This window comes from Vanellus vanellus, assembly GCF_965231255.1.
Source record: "Vanellus vanellus genome assembly, contig: HAP1_SCAFFOLD_1245, whole genome shotgun sequence".
Lineage (NCBI taxonomy): Eukaryota > Metazoa > Chordata > Aves > Charadriiformes > Charadriidae > Vanellus > Vanellus vanellus.
Genome location: NW_028127726.1, coordinates 17,919 through 34,787, shown reverse-complemented (window position 1 = coordinate 34,787; position 16,869 = coordinate 17,919). Strand labels below are relative to the sequence as shown.

At 60.2% G+C, this 16,869-nt stretch overlaps 1 protein-coding gene across 1 annotated transcript in view; it reads right to left on the bottom strand.

Annotated features, from left to right (window-relative positions):
* Positions 1-16,869, bottom strand: part of LOC309685068 (ubiquitin-like modifier-activating enzyme 1) — a 41,304-nt gene that overhangs the window by 6,725 nt on the left and 17,710 nt on the right. Inside the window, 9 exon segments of the mRNA XM_082500874.1 lie at positions 1,812-1,886; positions 4,851-5,046; positions 6,504-6,568; positions 8,370-8,566; positions 10,484-10,649; positions 12,395-12,550; positions 14,075-14,155; positions 16,416-16,526; positions 16,628-16,783. Coding sequence (XP_082357000.1) covers positions 1,812-1,886; positions 4,851-5,046; positions 6,504-6,568; positions 8,370-8,566; positions 10,484-10,649; positions 12,395-12,550; positions 14,075-14,155; positions 16,416-16,526; positions 16,628-16,783 — 1,203 coding nt within the window.

Sequence of the window (16,869 nt, the reverse complement as noted above, 5' to 3'; positions counted from 1 at the left end):
GCACCCAACAGTGATGGGATGGCACCCAAGGGTGATGGACACCACCTGAGGGTGATGGGGGGGCAGCCAAGGGTGATGACACCACCCAAGGGTGATGGGATAGCACCCAAGGGTGATGGAGAGCACCCATGGGTGATGGACACCACCCAAGGGTGAAGGATGGCACCCAACAGTGATGGGATAGCACCCAAGGGTGATGGGATGGTACCCAAGGGCGATGGACACCACCTGAGGGTGATGGGTGGGCAGCCAAGGGTGATGACACCACCCAAGGGTGATGGGAGGGCACCCAAGGGTGATGGAGGGCACCCAAGGGTGATGGACACCACCCAAGGGTGATGGGATAGCACCCAAGGGTGATGGAGGGCATCCATGGGTGATGGAGGGCACCCAAGGGTGATGGAGGGCACCCATGGGTGATGGACACCACCCAAGGGTGATGGGAGGGCACCCAAGGGTGATGGACACCACCCAAGCGTGAAGGATGGCACCCAACAGTGATGGGATGGCACCCAAGGGTGATGGACACCACCTGAGGGTGATGGGGGGGCAGCCAAGGGTGATGACACCACCCAAGGGTGATGGGATAGCACCCAAGGGTGATGGAGGGCACCCATGGGTGATGGACACCACCCAAGGGCGAAGGCTGGCACCCAACAGTGATGGGATGGCACCCAAGGGTGATGGGATGGCACCCAAGGGTGATGGACACCACCTGAGGGTGATGGTTGGGCAGCCAAGGGTGATGACACCACCCAAGGGTGATGGGAGGGCACCCAAGGGTGATGGAGCGCACCCATGGGTGATGGACACCACCCAAGGGTGAAGGATGGCACCCAACAGTGATGGGATAGCACCCAAGGGTGATGGGATGGCACCCAAGGGTGATGGACACCACCCAAGGGTGAAGGATGGCACCCAAGGGCGATGGACACCACCTGAGGGTGATGGGGGGGCAGCCAAGGGTGATGACACCACCCAAGGGTGATGGGATAGCACCCAAGGGTGATGGAGAGCACCCATGGGTGATGGACACCACCCAAGGGCGAAGGCTGGCACCCAACAGTGATGGGATGGCACCCAAGAGTGATGGGATGGCACCCAAGGGTGATGGACACCACCTGAGGGTGATGGGGGGGCAGCCAAGGGTGATGACACCAGCCAAGGGTGATGGGAGGGCACCCATGAGTGATGGAGGGCACCCAAGAGTGATGGGATGGCACCCAAGGGTGATGGACACCACCTGAGGGTGATGGGGGGGCAGCCAAGGGTGATGACACCACCCAAGGTTGATGACACCACCCAAAGGTGATGGGAGGGCACCCATAGGTGAAGGATGGCACCCAACAGTGATGGGATGGCACCCAAGGGTGATGGACACCACCCAAGGGTGATGAGACAGCACCCAAGAGAAATGAACCCCACCCAGGAGAGATGGTGGCACCCAGGGGAGATGGATGGAACCCAAGGGAGATGCCACCACCCAATGATGACCAGTGGCACCCAGGGGAGATGGTGGCACCCAGGGGAGATGGATGGAACCCACAGGAGATGCCACCACTCAACCATGACCAGTGGCACCCAGGGGAGATGGAGGCACCCAGGGGAGATGGATGGAACCCACAGGAGATGCCACCACCCAACCATGACCGATGGCACCCAGGGGTGAAGGTAGCACCCAGGGGTGATGGATGGAAGCTGAGGGAGATGCCACCACCCAACCATGACCGATGGCACCCAGGGGTGACGGTGTCACCCAGGGGTGGTGGTGGCCCCCAGTGAACCTATGGTGGCCCCCAGGGGTGACTCACGTTGTCGGGGTCGAAGGTCAGGGGGTGGGGGCAGCGTTTGGGCCCCGACCAGAAGAGGGTCCCCGAGTTCGTCTTCTGCGGGAAGGAATTAACGAAGCAATTAGGGGCGGGCAGGCGTTAACGAGGCAATTAGGGGGGCAATTAGGGGTTAAGGGGGAAAGTGAGCGGTTGAAGGGGGTAATTTGGGGGTAATTAGGGATTAAGAGAGGGCTAATTAGCAGTTGTAGGGTAATTAGGGGTCACGAGGGTAATTAGGGGGAAAATAAGGGTTAAGAAAAGTAATTAGAGATTAAAGTGGGTAATTAGTGGGATAATTAGTGGTTATGAGGATAATAAGCGGGGTAATTAGTGGTTATGAGGATAATAAGCGGGGTAATTAAGAGTTAAGGGAGGTAATTAGGGGGCAACTATGAATTAACAAAAATAATTAGGGGTGAAAGCGGTTAATTAGAAAGGTAATTAGGCTTATGGGGGCAACCAGGGGTTAAAAGGGGGTAATTAGAGACTATGGGGGTAATTAGGGGTTAAGAGCGGATAATAAGGGGTTAAATGGGGTAATTAGGTGTTACGGGGGAGTAATTAGGGGGTAACTAGGGATGCAGGGGGTTAAGGGGGTAATTAGGGGTTGGGGTAATTAGGGTTAAGGGGCAATTAGGAGGTAATTAGGAGTTAAAGTCAGTAATTGGGGGGGCAATTAGGGGCTCAGGGGGGCAAATAGGGCTTATGGGGGGTAGTTGGAAAGTAATTAAAGGCTAATGGGATAATTAGGGGGTAATTAAGGGTTATGGGGATAATTAGGGAGCAATTAGGGGTTAAGGGAGGCAATTAAGAGGTAATTAGGGGTTAAAGTCAGTAATTGGGGGGCAATTAGGGGTTCAGGGGGGCAAATTAGGAGGTATGGGGGGTAAGTGGAAAGTAATTAGAGGTTAAAGGGGTAATTAGGGGTAATTAGGTGTTAAAGCGGATAATTAAGGGTTATGGGGATAATTAGAAAGTAATTAGGGCTTAAGAGGGTAATTAGTGGGGTAATTAGCAGCTAAGGGGGGTAATTAGTGGGGTAATTAGGGCTTAGGCGGGTAATTAGGGGTTAAGAGAGAGTTATTGGGGTAATTAGGAGTTGGTGGGCAATTAGGGATTATGGCAGATAATTAGGGGCTAAAGGGGGTAATTAGGGAGATAATTAGGCGAGCCATTAAGGGTTGGGGCAGTAATCAGGGGGTGGGGGGTAATTAGGGGGTAATTAGGGAGGTAATTAGGTAAAAAGGAGGTGTCAGGGAGGGGATTATTGCCCCCCCAGAGGGGCCCCATCCACCCCAAAGACCCCAATACCCCCCAGAAGGTCCCGATCCACCACCCCGAAGTTCTCCATACCCCTCCAGAAGGTCCCGATCCCCCACCAGAAGGTCCCGATCCACCCCGAAGTTCTCCATACCCCTCCAGAAGGTCCCGATCCACCCCAAAGTTCTCCATATCCCTCCAGAAGGTCCCGATGCACCCCAAAGTTCTCCATACCCCTCCAGAAGGTCCCGATCCACCCCAAAGACCCCAATACCCCTCCAGAAGGTCCCAATCCACCCCAAAGTTCTCCATACCCCTCCAGAAGGTCTCCATACCCCTCCAGAAGGTCCCGATCCACCCCAAAGACCCCAATACCCCTCCAGAAGGTCCCGATCCACCCCGAAGTTCTCCATATCCCTCCAGAAGGTCCCGATGCACCCCAAAGTTCTCCATACCCCTCCAGAAGTTCCCCATACCCCTCCAGAAGGTCCCGATCCACCCCGAAGTTCTCCATATCCCTCCAGAAGGTCCCAATCCACCCCAAAGGTCTCCATACCCCTCCAGAAGGTCCCCATACCCCTCCAGAAGGTCCCGATCCACCCCAAAGGTCTCCATACCCCTCCAGAAGGTCCCCATACCCCTCCAGAAGGTCCCGATCCACCCCAAAGTTCTCCATACCCCTCCAGAAGGTCCCAATCCACCCCAAAGTTCTCCATACCCCTCCAGAAGGTCCCGATCCACCCCAAAGACCCCAATACCCCTCCAGAAGGTCCCAGTCCACCCCGAAGTTCTCTATACCCCTCCAGAAGTTCTCCATACCCCTCCAGAAGGTCCCGATCCACCCCGAAGATCTCCATACCCCTCCAGAAGGTCCCCATACCCCTCCAGAAGGTCCCAATCCACCCCGAAGATCTCCATACCCCTCCAGAAGGTCCCGATCCACCCCAAAGTTCTCCATACCCCTCCAGAAGGTCCCAATCCACCTCCAGAAGGTCCCAATCCACCCCGAAGTTCTCTATACCCCTCCAGAAGTTCTCCATACCCCTCCAGAAGGTCCCGATCCACCTCCAGAAGGTCCCAATCCACCCCGAAGTTCTCCATACCCCTCCAGAAGGTCCCGATCCACCCCGAAGTTCTCCATACCCCTCCAGAAGGTCCCGATCCACCCCAAAGTTCTCCATACCCCTCCAGAAGTTCCCCATACCCCTCCAGATGGTCCCGATCCACCCCGAAGATCTCCATACCCCTCCAGAAGGTCCCGATCCACCCCAAAGACCCCAATACCCCTCCAGAAGGTCCCGATCCACCCCGAAGTTCTCCATACCCCTCCAGAAAGTCCCGATCCCCCACCAGAAGGTCCCGATCCACCCCGAAGATCTCCATATCCCTCCAGAAGGTCCCAATCCACCCCGAAGTTCTCTATACCCCTCCAGAAGTTCTCCATACCCCTCCAGAAGGTCCCGATCCACCCCGAAGTTCTCCATACCCCTCCGGAAGGTCTCCATACACCTCCAGAAGGTCCCGATCCACCCCAAAGACCCCAATACCCCTCCAGAAGGTCCTGATCCACCCCGAAGTTCTCCATACCCCTCCAGAAGGTCCTGATCCACCTCCAGAAGGTCCCGATCCACCCCGAAGTTCTCCATACCCCTCCAGAAGGTCCCAATCCACCCCGAAGATCTCCATACCCCTCCAGAAGGTCCCGATCCAGCCCGAAGATCCCCATACCCCCCCACCCCAACCCACCCCCTATCCCAGTACCTGTCCCGGCGGGAAGTTGTGGAGCAACTGGCGGATGTTGTTGCTGTACTGGCGGTGCCAGTGACGGCAAGCCCAGGCCACGCAGTCGGGCCAGCCCCGGGGCCGCTCGCCCACCAGGCTGCGCTGCACCGCCTCCAGCACCTCCAGCGGCTGCGTGCCCGCCAGCCGCAGCGTGCGCTCCACGAACTTGGGGTCCCTGCGGGGACAAATCCCCGGGGTGGGCGGGGGTGGGGGGTGAGGGGGGGGGGGGAGGGGTATAGGGGCGGGGAAGGGTATATGGGGTTTGTACGGGGGGATATAGGGGGGTATAGGGGGGGTGGGGGGCGGGGAAGGGTATGTGGGGTTTGTATGGGGGGATATGGGGGGCGTATGGGGGTCGGGGGGGGTAATTGTCATGGGGGGGGTTATATGGGGGGGATATGGGGGGTATATTGGGGGTATAAGGGGGTCGGGGGGGTTAATTGTCATGGGGGGGTTATATGGGGGGGATATGGGGGGGATATGGGGGGTATATGGGGGTCGGGGGGGTAATTGTCATGGGGGGGTTATATGGGGGGGATATGGGGGGTATAGTGGGGGTATATGGGGCATATATAGGGGTCGGGGGGGGTAATTGTCATGGGGGGTTATATGGGGGGGATATGGGGGGTATATTGGGGGTATATGGGGGGTATATGGGGGTCAGGTGGGGTAATTGTCATGGGGGGGTTATATGGGGGGGATATGGGGGGTATATGGGGGGATATGGGGGTCGGGGGGTGGGTGTCATGGGGGGTTATATGGGGGGTATATGGGGGTCAGGTGGGGGGGGTGTCATGGGGGGGTTATATGGGGGGTATAGGGGGGGTGGGGGGCGGGGAAGGGTATATGGGGTTTGTACGGGGGGGGATATGGGGGGTATATGGGGGTCAGGGGGGTGGGTGTCATGGGGGGGGCTATAGGGGCACCATAGGGGGTGGGTGCCATAGGGGGGGCTATAGGGGTGCTATAGGGGGTGGGTGCCATAGAGGGGGGCTATAGGGGGTGGGTGCCATGGGGGGGGCTATAGGGGTGCTATAGGGGGTGGGTGCCATAGAGGGGGGCTATAGGGGGTGGGTGCCAATGGGGGGGGCTATACGGGTGCTATAGGGGGTGGGTGCCATAGGGGGGGGCTATAGGGGGTGGGTGTCATAGGGGGGGCTATAGGGGGTGGGTGCCATGGGGGGGGCTATAGGGGTGCTATAGGGGGTGGGTGCCATAGAGGGGGGCTATAGGGGTGCTATAGGGGGTGGGTGCCATAGAGGGGGGCTATAGGGGGTGGGTGCCAATGGGGGGGGCTATAGGGGTGCTATAGGGGGTGGGTGCCATAGGGGGGGGCTATAGGGGGCGGGTGCCATGGGGGGGGCTATAGGGGGTGGGTGCCATAGGGGGGGCTATAGGGGGTGGGTGCCATGGGGGGGGCTATAGGGGTGCTATAGGGGGTGGGTGCCATAGGGGGGGGCTATAGGGGGTGGGTGCCATGGGGGGGGCTATAGGGGGTGGGTGCCATGGGGGGGGCTATAGGGGGTGGGTGCCATAGAGGGGGGCTATAGGGGCACCATAGGGGGAGGCTATAGGGGGTGGGTGCCATGGGGGGGGGCTATAGGGGCGCTATAGGGGGTGGGTGTCACCCACGTCAGGTACTGGTTGACGTTCTCCGCCGGTTGCTTGAAGAGACCCTCGAACTCGTCACGCGCCCACTGCGGGGGAGGGGGCGGTCAGCGGGGGGGCACCCGGGGGCCGGGAGAACCCTATAGGGTACCCAGACCTCCGGGAGACCCTATAGAAGGGATCCAGGCACCCGGGAGCCCCCTATAGGGCACCCAGGGGGCCGGAAGACCCTATAGAAGGGACCCAAACACCTAAAAAACCCCATAGAAAGAACCAAAGTGATGACAACACCCGACAGGAGGACCCCAAAGCTCTCAGGACACCCTATAGGTGGGACCACGGCGGCCGCGAGACCCTATAGAAGGGCCCCAGACACCTGCGACACCCTATAGAAGGCACCCAGACCCCCAAAACACCCTATAGAAGGCACCCAGACCCCCAAAACACCCTATAGAAGGCACCCAAACACCTAAAAAACCCCATAGAAAGAACCAAAGCGATGACAACACCCGACAGGAGGAACCCAAAGCTCTCAGGACACCCTATAGGTGGGACCTCGGCAGCCGCGAGACCCTATAGAAGGGCCCCGGGTGCCCAGAGCACCCTATAGAAGGCACCCAGACCCCCAAAACACCTTATAGAAGGCACCCAGACCCCTAAAACACCCTATAGAAAGAACCAAAGCCATGACAACACCCGACAGGAGGACCCCAAAGCTCTCAGGACACCCTATAGGTGGGACCACGGCGGCCGCAAGACCCTATAGAAGAGCTCCAGGTGCCCAGAGCACCCTATAGAAGGGCCCCAGACCCCCAAAACACCCTATAGAAGGCACCCAGACCCCCAAAACACCCTATAGAAGACACCCAAACACCTAAAAAACCCCATAGAAAGAACCGAAGCGATGACAACACCCGACAGGAGGACCCCAAAGCTCTCAGGACACCCTATAGGTGGGACCACAGCGGCCACGAGACCCTATAGAAGGGCCCCAGGTGCCCAGAGCACCCTATAGAAGGGCCCCAGACCCCCAAAACACCCTATAGAAGGCACCCAGACCCCAAAACACCCTATAGAAGGCACCCAAACACCTAAAAAACCCCATAGAAAGAACCAAAGCGATGACAACACCCGACAGGAGGACCCCAAAGCTCTCAGGACACCCTATAGGTGGGACCACGGCGGCCGCAAGACCCTATAGAAGAGCTCCAGGTGCCCAGAGCACCCTATAGAAGGGACCCAGGTGCCCAGAGCACCCTATAGAAGGGCCCCAGACCCCCAAACACCCTATAGAAGGCACCCAAACACCTAAAAAACCCCATAGAAAGAACCAAAGCGATGACAACACCCGACAGGAGGACCCCAAAGCTCTCAGGACACCCTATAGGTGGGACCACGGCGGCCGCGAGACCCTATAGAAGGGCCCCGGGTGCCCAGAGCACCCTATAGAAGGCACCCAGACCCCAAAACACCCTATAGAAGGCACCCAGACCCCCAAAACACCCTATAGAAGGCACCCAAACACCTAAAAAACCCCATAGAAAGAACCAAAGCGATGACAACACCCGACAGGAGGACCCCAAAGCTCTCAGGACACCCTATAGGTGGGACCTCGGCAGCCGCGAGACCCTATAGAAGGGCCCCAGACACCTGCGACACCCTATAGAAGGCACCCAGACCCCCAAAACACCCTATAGAAGGCACCCAAACACCTAAAAAACCCCATAGAAAGAACCAAAGTGATGACAACACCCGACAGGAGGACCCCAAAGCTCTCAGGACACCCTATAGGTGGGACCACGGCGGCCACGAGACCCTATAGGACCCCGGGGCCACCCGTAGGCCCCTATAGATTTTGGGGGTTTTTTGGGGTGGTTTTTTTTTAATAACCTGGAGGGTGTGTTCGATGGCGTTGGGGAAGTTCTTGAGGGTACAGATGGGGATGGCCTTCTCCGGAGGGTCCTGACTGGAGCTGTAGGACTCGCTGAGGAAGGGGATGACCACCTGTACGTTCCCCTTCGTCCCCAACGTTCCCGATTCCAACAGCGGCTTCCGGTAGTATACGCAACGCCGGTCCATATAGAGCCCTATAGGGGAAAAGAATTGTCGGGAATCTCTAAGGGGTTTACGTTCCTGTAAAGACGGATTGGGGGGGGGGGGTGGGTGGGAGGTCTCTGCCGTACGGTTTTGGGGTGTCCCGGTCTAGAGCGGGAGGGGGGAGACCCCTATAGAGAACCCAAAGGTCCCTATAGAATTCCCATAGGGGGGAAAAAACCCAAAACCTAAATAACCTATAGCGCCCCAAAAGTCACCCTATAGCACCCCAAGATCCTCTTGAAGACCCTCCAGAGCCCCCCAAAACCCCACAGAGCACCCAAAGAACGTCCTGGAGCACCCCAAGGACCACCACCACCACCTTGAAGACCCCCTATAGCACCCCAAAACCCCCCACAGCACCCAAAAAACCCCTATAGCACCCAAACCTCACCCTATAGCACCCAAAACTCACCCTATAGCACCCCAAGAGCAGCTGGAAGACCCTCTAGAGCCCCCCAAAACCCCACTGAGCACCCAAAGAACACCCTGGAGCACCCCAAGAACCACCACCACCACCTTGAAGACCCCCTATAGCACCCCAAAACCCCCCACAGCACCCAAAAAAAACCCTATAGCACCCAAAACTCACCCTATAGCACTCAAAACTCACCCTATAGCACCCCAAGATCCTCTTGAAGACCCTCTAGAGGCCCCCAAAACCCCACCGAGCACCCAAAGAACGTCCTGGAGGACCCCAAGGACCACCACCACCACCTTGAAGACCCCCTATAGCACCCCAAAACCTCCACAGCACCCAAGAAACCCTATAGCACCCAAACCTCACCCTATAGCACCCAAAACTCACCCTATAGCACCCCAAGATCCTCTTGAAGACCCTCTAGAGGCCCCCAAAACCCCACTGAGCACCCAAAGAACGCCCTGGAGCACCCCAAAGACCACCACCACCACCTTGAAGACCCCCTATAGCACCCCAAAACCCCCCACAGCACCCAAGAAACCCCTATAGCACCCAAAAATCACCCTATAGCACCCCAAGAGCAGCTGGAAGACCCTCTAGAGCCCCCCAAAACCCCACTGAGCACCCAAAGAACGCCCTGGAGCACCCCAAGGACCACCACCACCACCTCGAAGACCCCCTATAGCACCCCAGAACCCCCCACAGCACCCAAAAAACCCCTATAGCACCCAAAAATCACCCTACAGCACCCCAAGAGCAGCTTGAAGACCCTCTAGAGGCCCCCAAAACCCCACCGAGCACCCAAAGAACGTCCTGGAGGACCCCAAGGACCACCACCACCACCTTGAAGACTCCCTATAGCACCCAAAACCCCCCACAGCACCCAAGAAACCCCTATAGCACCCAAACCTCACCCTATAGCACCCAAAACTCACCCTATAGCACCCCAAGAGCAGCTGGAAGACCCTCCAGAGCCCCCCAAAACCCCACAGAGCACCCAAAGAACACCCTGGAGCACCCCAAGGACCACCACCACCACCTTGAAGACCCCCTATAGCACCCCAAAACCCCCCACAGCACCCAAAAAAAACCTATAGCACCCAAAACTCACCCTATAGCACCCCAAGATCCTCTTGAAGACCCTCTAGAGGCCCCCAAAACCCCACCGAGCACCCAAAGAACGCCCTGGAGCACCCCAAGAACCTCTCCTAGCGCCCCAAGAACCCTCCCAGCACCCCAAGGACCCCCTATAGCACCCCAAAACCCCCCACAGCACCCAAGAAACCCCTATAGCACCCAAAAATCACCCTATAGCACCCCAAGATCCTCTTGAAGACCCTCTAGAGGCCCCCAAAACCCCACCGAGCACCCAAAGAACGCCCTGGAGCACCCCAAGAACCTCTCCCAGCGCCCCAAGGACCTCCTAGGACCCTGAGGAACCCCTTCCCCCTCCCCCCCATAGCACCCCGAGGTCCCCACGGGTGCTCACGGGCGTCGACATTGTCCAGGGCGTTGGCGACGCCGTCCAGGGCCTCAAAGAAGTCATCGTCGTAGACGCGTTCGGTGTCGGGGCCCACCCGGTCGGGGCGGCTGCTCACCCGCAGTGCCGGGTTCATCTCCCGCACGGCGGCCGCCGCCCGCTCCGACTTTAGTTTCTGGGGGGAGGGAGTGGGTGAAGCCACGCCCCTTAAGGCCACGCCCCTTCTAGACCCGCCCCCTCAAGCCCCACCCCTTCTGCCCTCTCCCAATCCAACCAAACGTCAACGCAACTTCACCGTTGACGTTGGCCAACTCAACGGCGGCATCTTTATGGTGATTTCCCCTCCACAGGCTCCGCCCCCCCGGACTCCGCCCACTCATCCTCTACCCTATAGGCTCCTCCCCTTAAGCCCTGCCCCTTCTGGACCCACCCCCTCAAGCCCCACCCCTTTCACACTCTCCCAATCCAACCAAACGTCAACGCAACTTCACCGTTGACGTTGGCCAACTCAACGGCGGCATCTTCATGGTGATTCCCCTCCACAGGCTCCGCCCCCCCGGATTCCGCCCACTCGTCCTCTACCCGATAGGCTCCTCCCCTTAAGCTCCGCCCCTTCTGGGCCCGCCCCCTCAAGCCCCACCCCTTCTGCCCTCTCTCAGTCCAACCCAACGTCAATATGAGCGTTGACATTGACCAACTCAATGGTGGTATCTTAGGAGTGGTTCCTGCCCGGTAGACCCCGCCCCCTGCAACCCCGCCCCTCCATGCCCCACCGACTCTTTCCCCACCCCCATAGGCTCCTCCCCCTTCAGCCCCACCCACTCAGGCCCCTCCCGCTCTCAACACAGACCAAGGCCTGATAGTTGATGGTGGTCAACTCAACGTTGACCACCTTGAAGGCGATTCCTGCCTGGTAGACCCCCACCCCCTGCGACCCCGCCCCTCCATGCCCCACCCACTCCTTCCCCACCCCCATAGGCTCCTCCCTCTTCAGCCCCACCCATTCAGGCCCTTCCCACTCCCAACACATCAACACAACCTCATGGTTGATGGTGGTCAACTCAACGTTGACCACCTTGAAGGCCATTCCTGCCTGGTAGACCCCCACTCCCTACAACCCCGCCCCTCCATGCCCCACCCACTCCTTCCCCACCCCCATAGGCTCCTCCCCCTTCAGCCCCACCCACTCAGGCCCCTCCCACTCCCAACACAGACCAAGGCCTGACAGTTGATGGTGGTCAACGTTGAGTTGACCACCTTGAAGGCGATTCCTGCCTGGTAGACCCCCACTCCCTACAACCCCGCCCCTCCATGCCCCACCCACTCCTTCCCCACCCCCATAGGCTCCTCCCTCTTCAGCCCCACCCACTCAGGCCCTTCCCACTCCCAACACAGACCAAGGCCTGATAGTTGATGGTGGTCAACTCAACGTTGACCACCTTGAAGGTGCTTCCTGCCTGATAGACCCCCACTCCCTGCAACCCCGCCCCTCCATGCCCCACCCACTCTTTCCCCACCCCCATAGGCTCCTCCCTCTTCAGCCCCACCCACTCAGGCCCTTCCCACTCCCAACACATCAACACAACCTCATGGTTGATGGTGGTCAACTCAACGTTGACCACCTTGAAGGTGCTTCCTGCCTGGTAGACCCCCACCCCCTGTGACCCCGCCCCTCCATGCCCCACCCACTCTTTCCCCACCCCCATAGGCTCCTCCCCCTTCAGCCCCACCCACTCAGGCCCCTCCCACTCCCAACACAGACCAAGGCCTGATAGTTGATGGTGGTCAACTCAACGTTGACCACCTTGAAGGCGGTTCCTGCCTGGTAGACCCCCACCCCCTGCAACCCCGCCCCTCCATGCCCCACCCACTCCTTCCCCGCCCCCATAGGCTCCTCCCCCTCCAGCCCCACCCCCTCACCGTCACATCCCAGGGCCGGAAGAGGAACTGGCGGTTGAGGTTGGACTTCTCGATGGTGTCCATGTCGGTGACGGTGATGCAGCCCTCGGGGCCGCAGCCCAGTCCCACCATCGCAAAGTTCTTCAGCAGCTCACAGCCGATGGCCCCCGCCCCCACCTGGGGACCGGCGGGGGGACATTGAGGGGACACTCGGGGACACTCGGGGACGGGGAGCGAGGTGGCCCCAAGAGGGTGGGTGGGGAGAGAAGGGGACATCGGGGACCCACGGGGACGTGCAGGGACCCGCAGGAGGACACTTAGCGGAGCTTGAGGGAGACGTGGGGACACCGGAAGGACACAGGAGGACACTTGGGGACACGCAGAGGACGCACGGGGACACTTAGGGGCGCTTGGGGACACTTTGAGGACCCATGGGGACGTGCAGGGGATGGGTGGGGACAATTAGGGACACTTGGGGACAGATGGAGACACTGAGGACCCATGGGGACGTGCAGGGACACTCAGGAGAGCTGCGAGGACACTTGGGGACACCTAAAGGACACGTGGGGACACTTGAAGGACACGTGGGGACACTTGGGGACAGGGAGGGGACACTTAGGAGACCCAGAAGGAGACTTGGGGACACCTGAGGGACACGTGGGGACACTTGGGGACACTTAGGAGACCCAGGAGGAGACCTGGGGACACTTGAGGGACACATAGGGACACTTGGGGACAGGGAGGGGACACCTGGGGACACGGAGGGACACTTAGGAGACCCAGAAGGAGACTTGGGGACACCTGAGGGACACGTGGGGACAAGGAGGGGACAGGGAGGGGACACTTGGGGACACGGAGGGACACTTAGGAGACCCAGGAGGAGACCTGGGGACACCTGAGGGACACGTGGGGACACTTGGGGACAGGGAGGGGACACTTAGGTGACCTGGGGACACCTGAGGGACACGTGGGGACACTTGGGGACACTTAGGAGACCCAGAAGGAGACTTGGGGACACTTGAGGACACCTGGGGACACTTGGGGACAGGGAGGGGACACTTAGGAGACCCAGGAGGAGACCTGGGGACACTTGAGGACACCTGGGGACACTTGTGGACATTTGAGGACACTTAGGAGACCCAGAAGGAGACTTGGGGACACTTGAGGACACCTGGGGACACTTGGGGACAGGGAGGGGACACTTAGGAGACCCAGGAGGAGGCTTGGGGACACCTGAGGGACACGTGGGGACACTTGGGGACAGGGAGGGGACACTTAGGAGACCCAGGAGGAGACTTGGGGACACCTGAGGACACCTGGGGACACTTGGGGACAGGGAGGGGACACTTAGGAGACCCAGAAGGAGACTTGGGGACACTTGAGGACACCTGGGGACACTTGGGGACAGGGAGGGGACACTTAGGAGACCCAGGAGGTGACTTGGGGACACTTGAGGACACCTGGGGACAGGGAGGGGACACTTAGGTGACCTGGGGACACCTGAGGGACACGTGGGGACACTTGGGGACACTTAGGAGACCCAGAAGGAGACTTGGGGACACCGGAGGGACACGTGGGGACAGGGAGGGGACACTTAGGAGACCCAGAAGGAGACTTGGGGACACCGGAGGGACACGTGGGGACAGGGAGGGGACGGGAGGGACCACGTGGAGACGGTTGGGGACAGTTGGGGACACTGACCACGAAGTACTTCTGGGCGCCCAGCTTGGCCTGAAGGTCGGCCCCGAAGACGGCGATCTGTCCGTCGTAGCGACTGTTGCGCTGGGGACATGTCACCGTGTCACCCCAAGGCCACCCCCCCACCCATGGGTGACACCCCCCCCCCCCCCCCCAAGAAGGTTGGCCCACCCATGGGTGACACCCGAGGAGGTGGCACCTCCAGGGGTGGCCTCAAGGAGGTGGCACACCCACAGGCGATCAACTGGAACCCCATTGAGATGGCCATCAATTGGTGTCACCGAGATGGTGGCCCACCCATGGGTGGCTTCAAGGAGGTGGCCCACCCATGGGTGCCCCATGGTCAATACCCCCACCCGTGGGTGGCCCCAAGGTGGCCAACCCATGGGTGTCCTCCTCAAGAAGATGCCAACCCCAAGGAGGCGGCCAAGCCATGGGTGGCCTCAAGGAGGTGGCACCCATGGGTGCCCCATGGCCAATACCCCCACCCATGGGTGGCCATGGCTACTGCCCACCCCAAGGAGAAGCCCACCCATGGGTGGCCTCAAGGAGGTGGCACCCATGGGTGCCCCATGGCCAATACCCCCACCCATGGGTGGCCAACCTACGGGTGTCCTCCTTAAGAAGATGCCAACCCCAAGGAGAGCCCACCCATGGGTGCCCCATGGCCAAAGGCCACCCCAAGGAGAAGCCCACCCATGGGTGGCCTCAAGAAGGTGGCACCCATGGGTGCCCCACGCCCAATATCCCACCCATGAGTGTCCTCCTCAAGAAGATGCTGACACATGGGTGGCCCCAAGAAGGTGGCCCACCCATGGGTGCCCCACGGCCAAAGCCCACCCCAAGGAGAAGCCCACCCATGGGTGGCCTCAAGGAGGTGGCCAACACATGGGTGGCCACAAGGAGGTGGCACCCATGGGTGCCCCATGGACAAAGCCCACCCCAAGGAGAAGCCCACCCATGGGTGGCCTCAAGGAAGTGGCCAATTCATGGGTGGCCTCAAGGAGAAGCCCACCCATGGGTGCCCCACGACCAAAGCCCACCCCAAGGAGAAGCCCACCCATGGGTGCCCCATGACCAAAGCCCACCCCAAGGAGAAGCCCACCCATGGGTGGCCTCAAGGAGAAGCCCACCCATGGGTGCCCCATGGCCAAAGCCCACCCCAAGGAGAAGCCCACCCATGGGTGGCCTCAAGGAGAAGCCCACCCATGGGTGCCCCATGACCAAAGCCCACCCCAAGGAGAAGCCCACCCATGGGTGGCCACAAGGAGGTGGCACCCATGGGTGCCCCATGACCAAAGCCCACCCCAAGGAGAAGCCCACCCATGGGTGGCCTCAAGGAGAAGCCCACCCATGGGTGCCCCATGACCAAAGCCCACCCCAAGGAGAAGCCCACCCATGGGTGGCCTCAAGGAGGTGGCACCCATGGGTGCCCCACAACCAAAGCCCACCCCAAGGAGAAGCCCACCCATGGGTGGCCTCAAGGAGGTGGCCAACACATGGGTGGCCTCAAGGAGAAGCCCACCCATGGGTGCCCCATGACCAAAGCCCACCCCAAGGAGAAGCCCACCCATGGGTGGCCTCAAGGAGAAGCTCACCCATGGGTGCCCCACGGCCAAAGCCCACCCCAAGGAGAAGCCCACCCATGGGTGGCCTCAAGGAGAAGCCCACCCATGGGTGCCCCATGACCAAAGCCCACCCCAAGGAGAAGCCCACCCATGGGTGGCCACAAGGAGGTGGCACCCATGGGTGCCCCATGACCAAAGCCCACCCCAAGGAGAAGCCCACCCATGGGTGGCCTCAAGGAGGTGGCACCCATGGGTGCCCCATGACCAAAGCCCACCCCAAGGAGAAGCCCACCCATGGGTGGCCTCAAGGAGGTGGCACCCATGGGTGCCCCACAACCAAAGCCCACCCCAAGGAGAAGCCCACCCATGGGTGGCCTCAAGGAGGTGGCCAACACATGGGTGGCCTCAAGGAGAAGCCCACCCATGGGTGCCCCATGACCAAAGCCCACCCCAAGGAGAAGCCCACCCATGGGTGGCCTCAAGGAGAAGCTCACCCATGGGTGCCCCACGGCCAAAGCCCACCCCAAGGAGAAGCCCACCCATGGGTGGCCTCAAGGAGAAGCCCACCCATGGGTGCCCCACAACCAAAGCCCACCCCAAGGAGAAGCCCACCCATGGGTGGCCCCCCAGAAGGTGACCAACCCCCGGGTGATACCAAGAACCCGCCCAACCCCCGGCTGATCTCCACCAGGCGTCCCACCACCCCCTCTCCTTGGAAGGAGACCCCACCCATGGGTGCCCCCCCCCCCGCCCCGCCCCCACCCATGGGTGCTCACCGGGCGACACTGCTCCTCGGTGAGGACCATCTCTTTGTTCTCCTCCGGGAGACACTCCAACGCGTCAAAGTAGAGCCATTGAGTGATGGGGGTGAACTTCCCCGACACCGCCTGTGACATCGTCATCGTTAAGTGACATCGGTGGCCCCGGAGGGGACCTGGGTGGCCCGAGGAGGTGGCCCGAAGAGGGAGGGGACCCCGGTGGCCCGTACCTTCATGACCTCCTGGGCGGCCAAGCCACCGATGAAGGCGTTGACGGGCGCCAGGTCACCGGTGGCCTGGAAGGCCAATTCTCGGAGAAGGTCTTCATCCAACTCTGTCCCCGGTGCCACCTCCCGGGTCAAGGCCACCACCTCCGCCGCGTCACCCTGGGTGGGGACAGAGAAAGGGTGGGGACATCTCCGAGGACACCGTGGAGAAAGGTCACAAGGAACGACGGCGGAAGGAGTCGGTG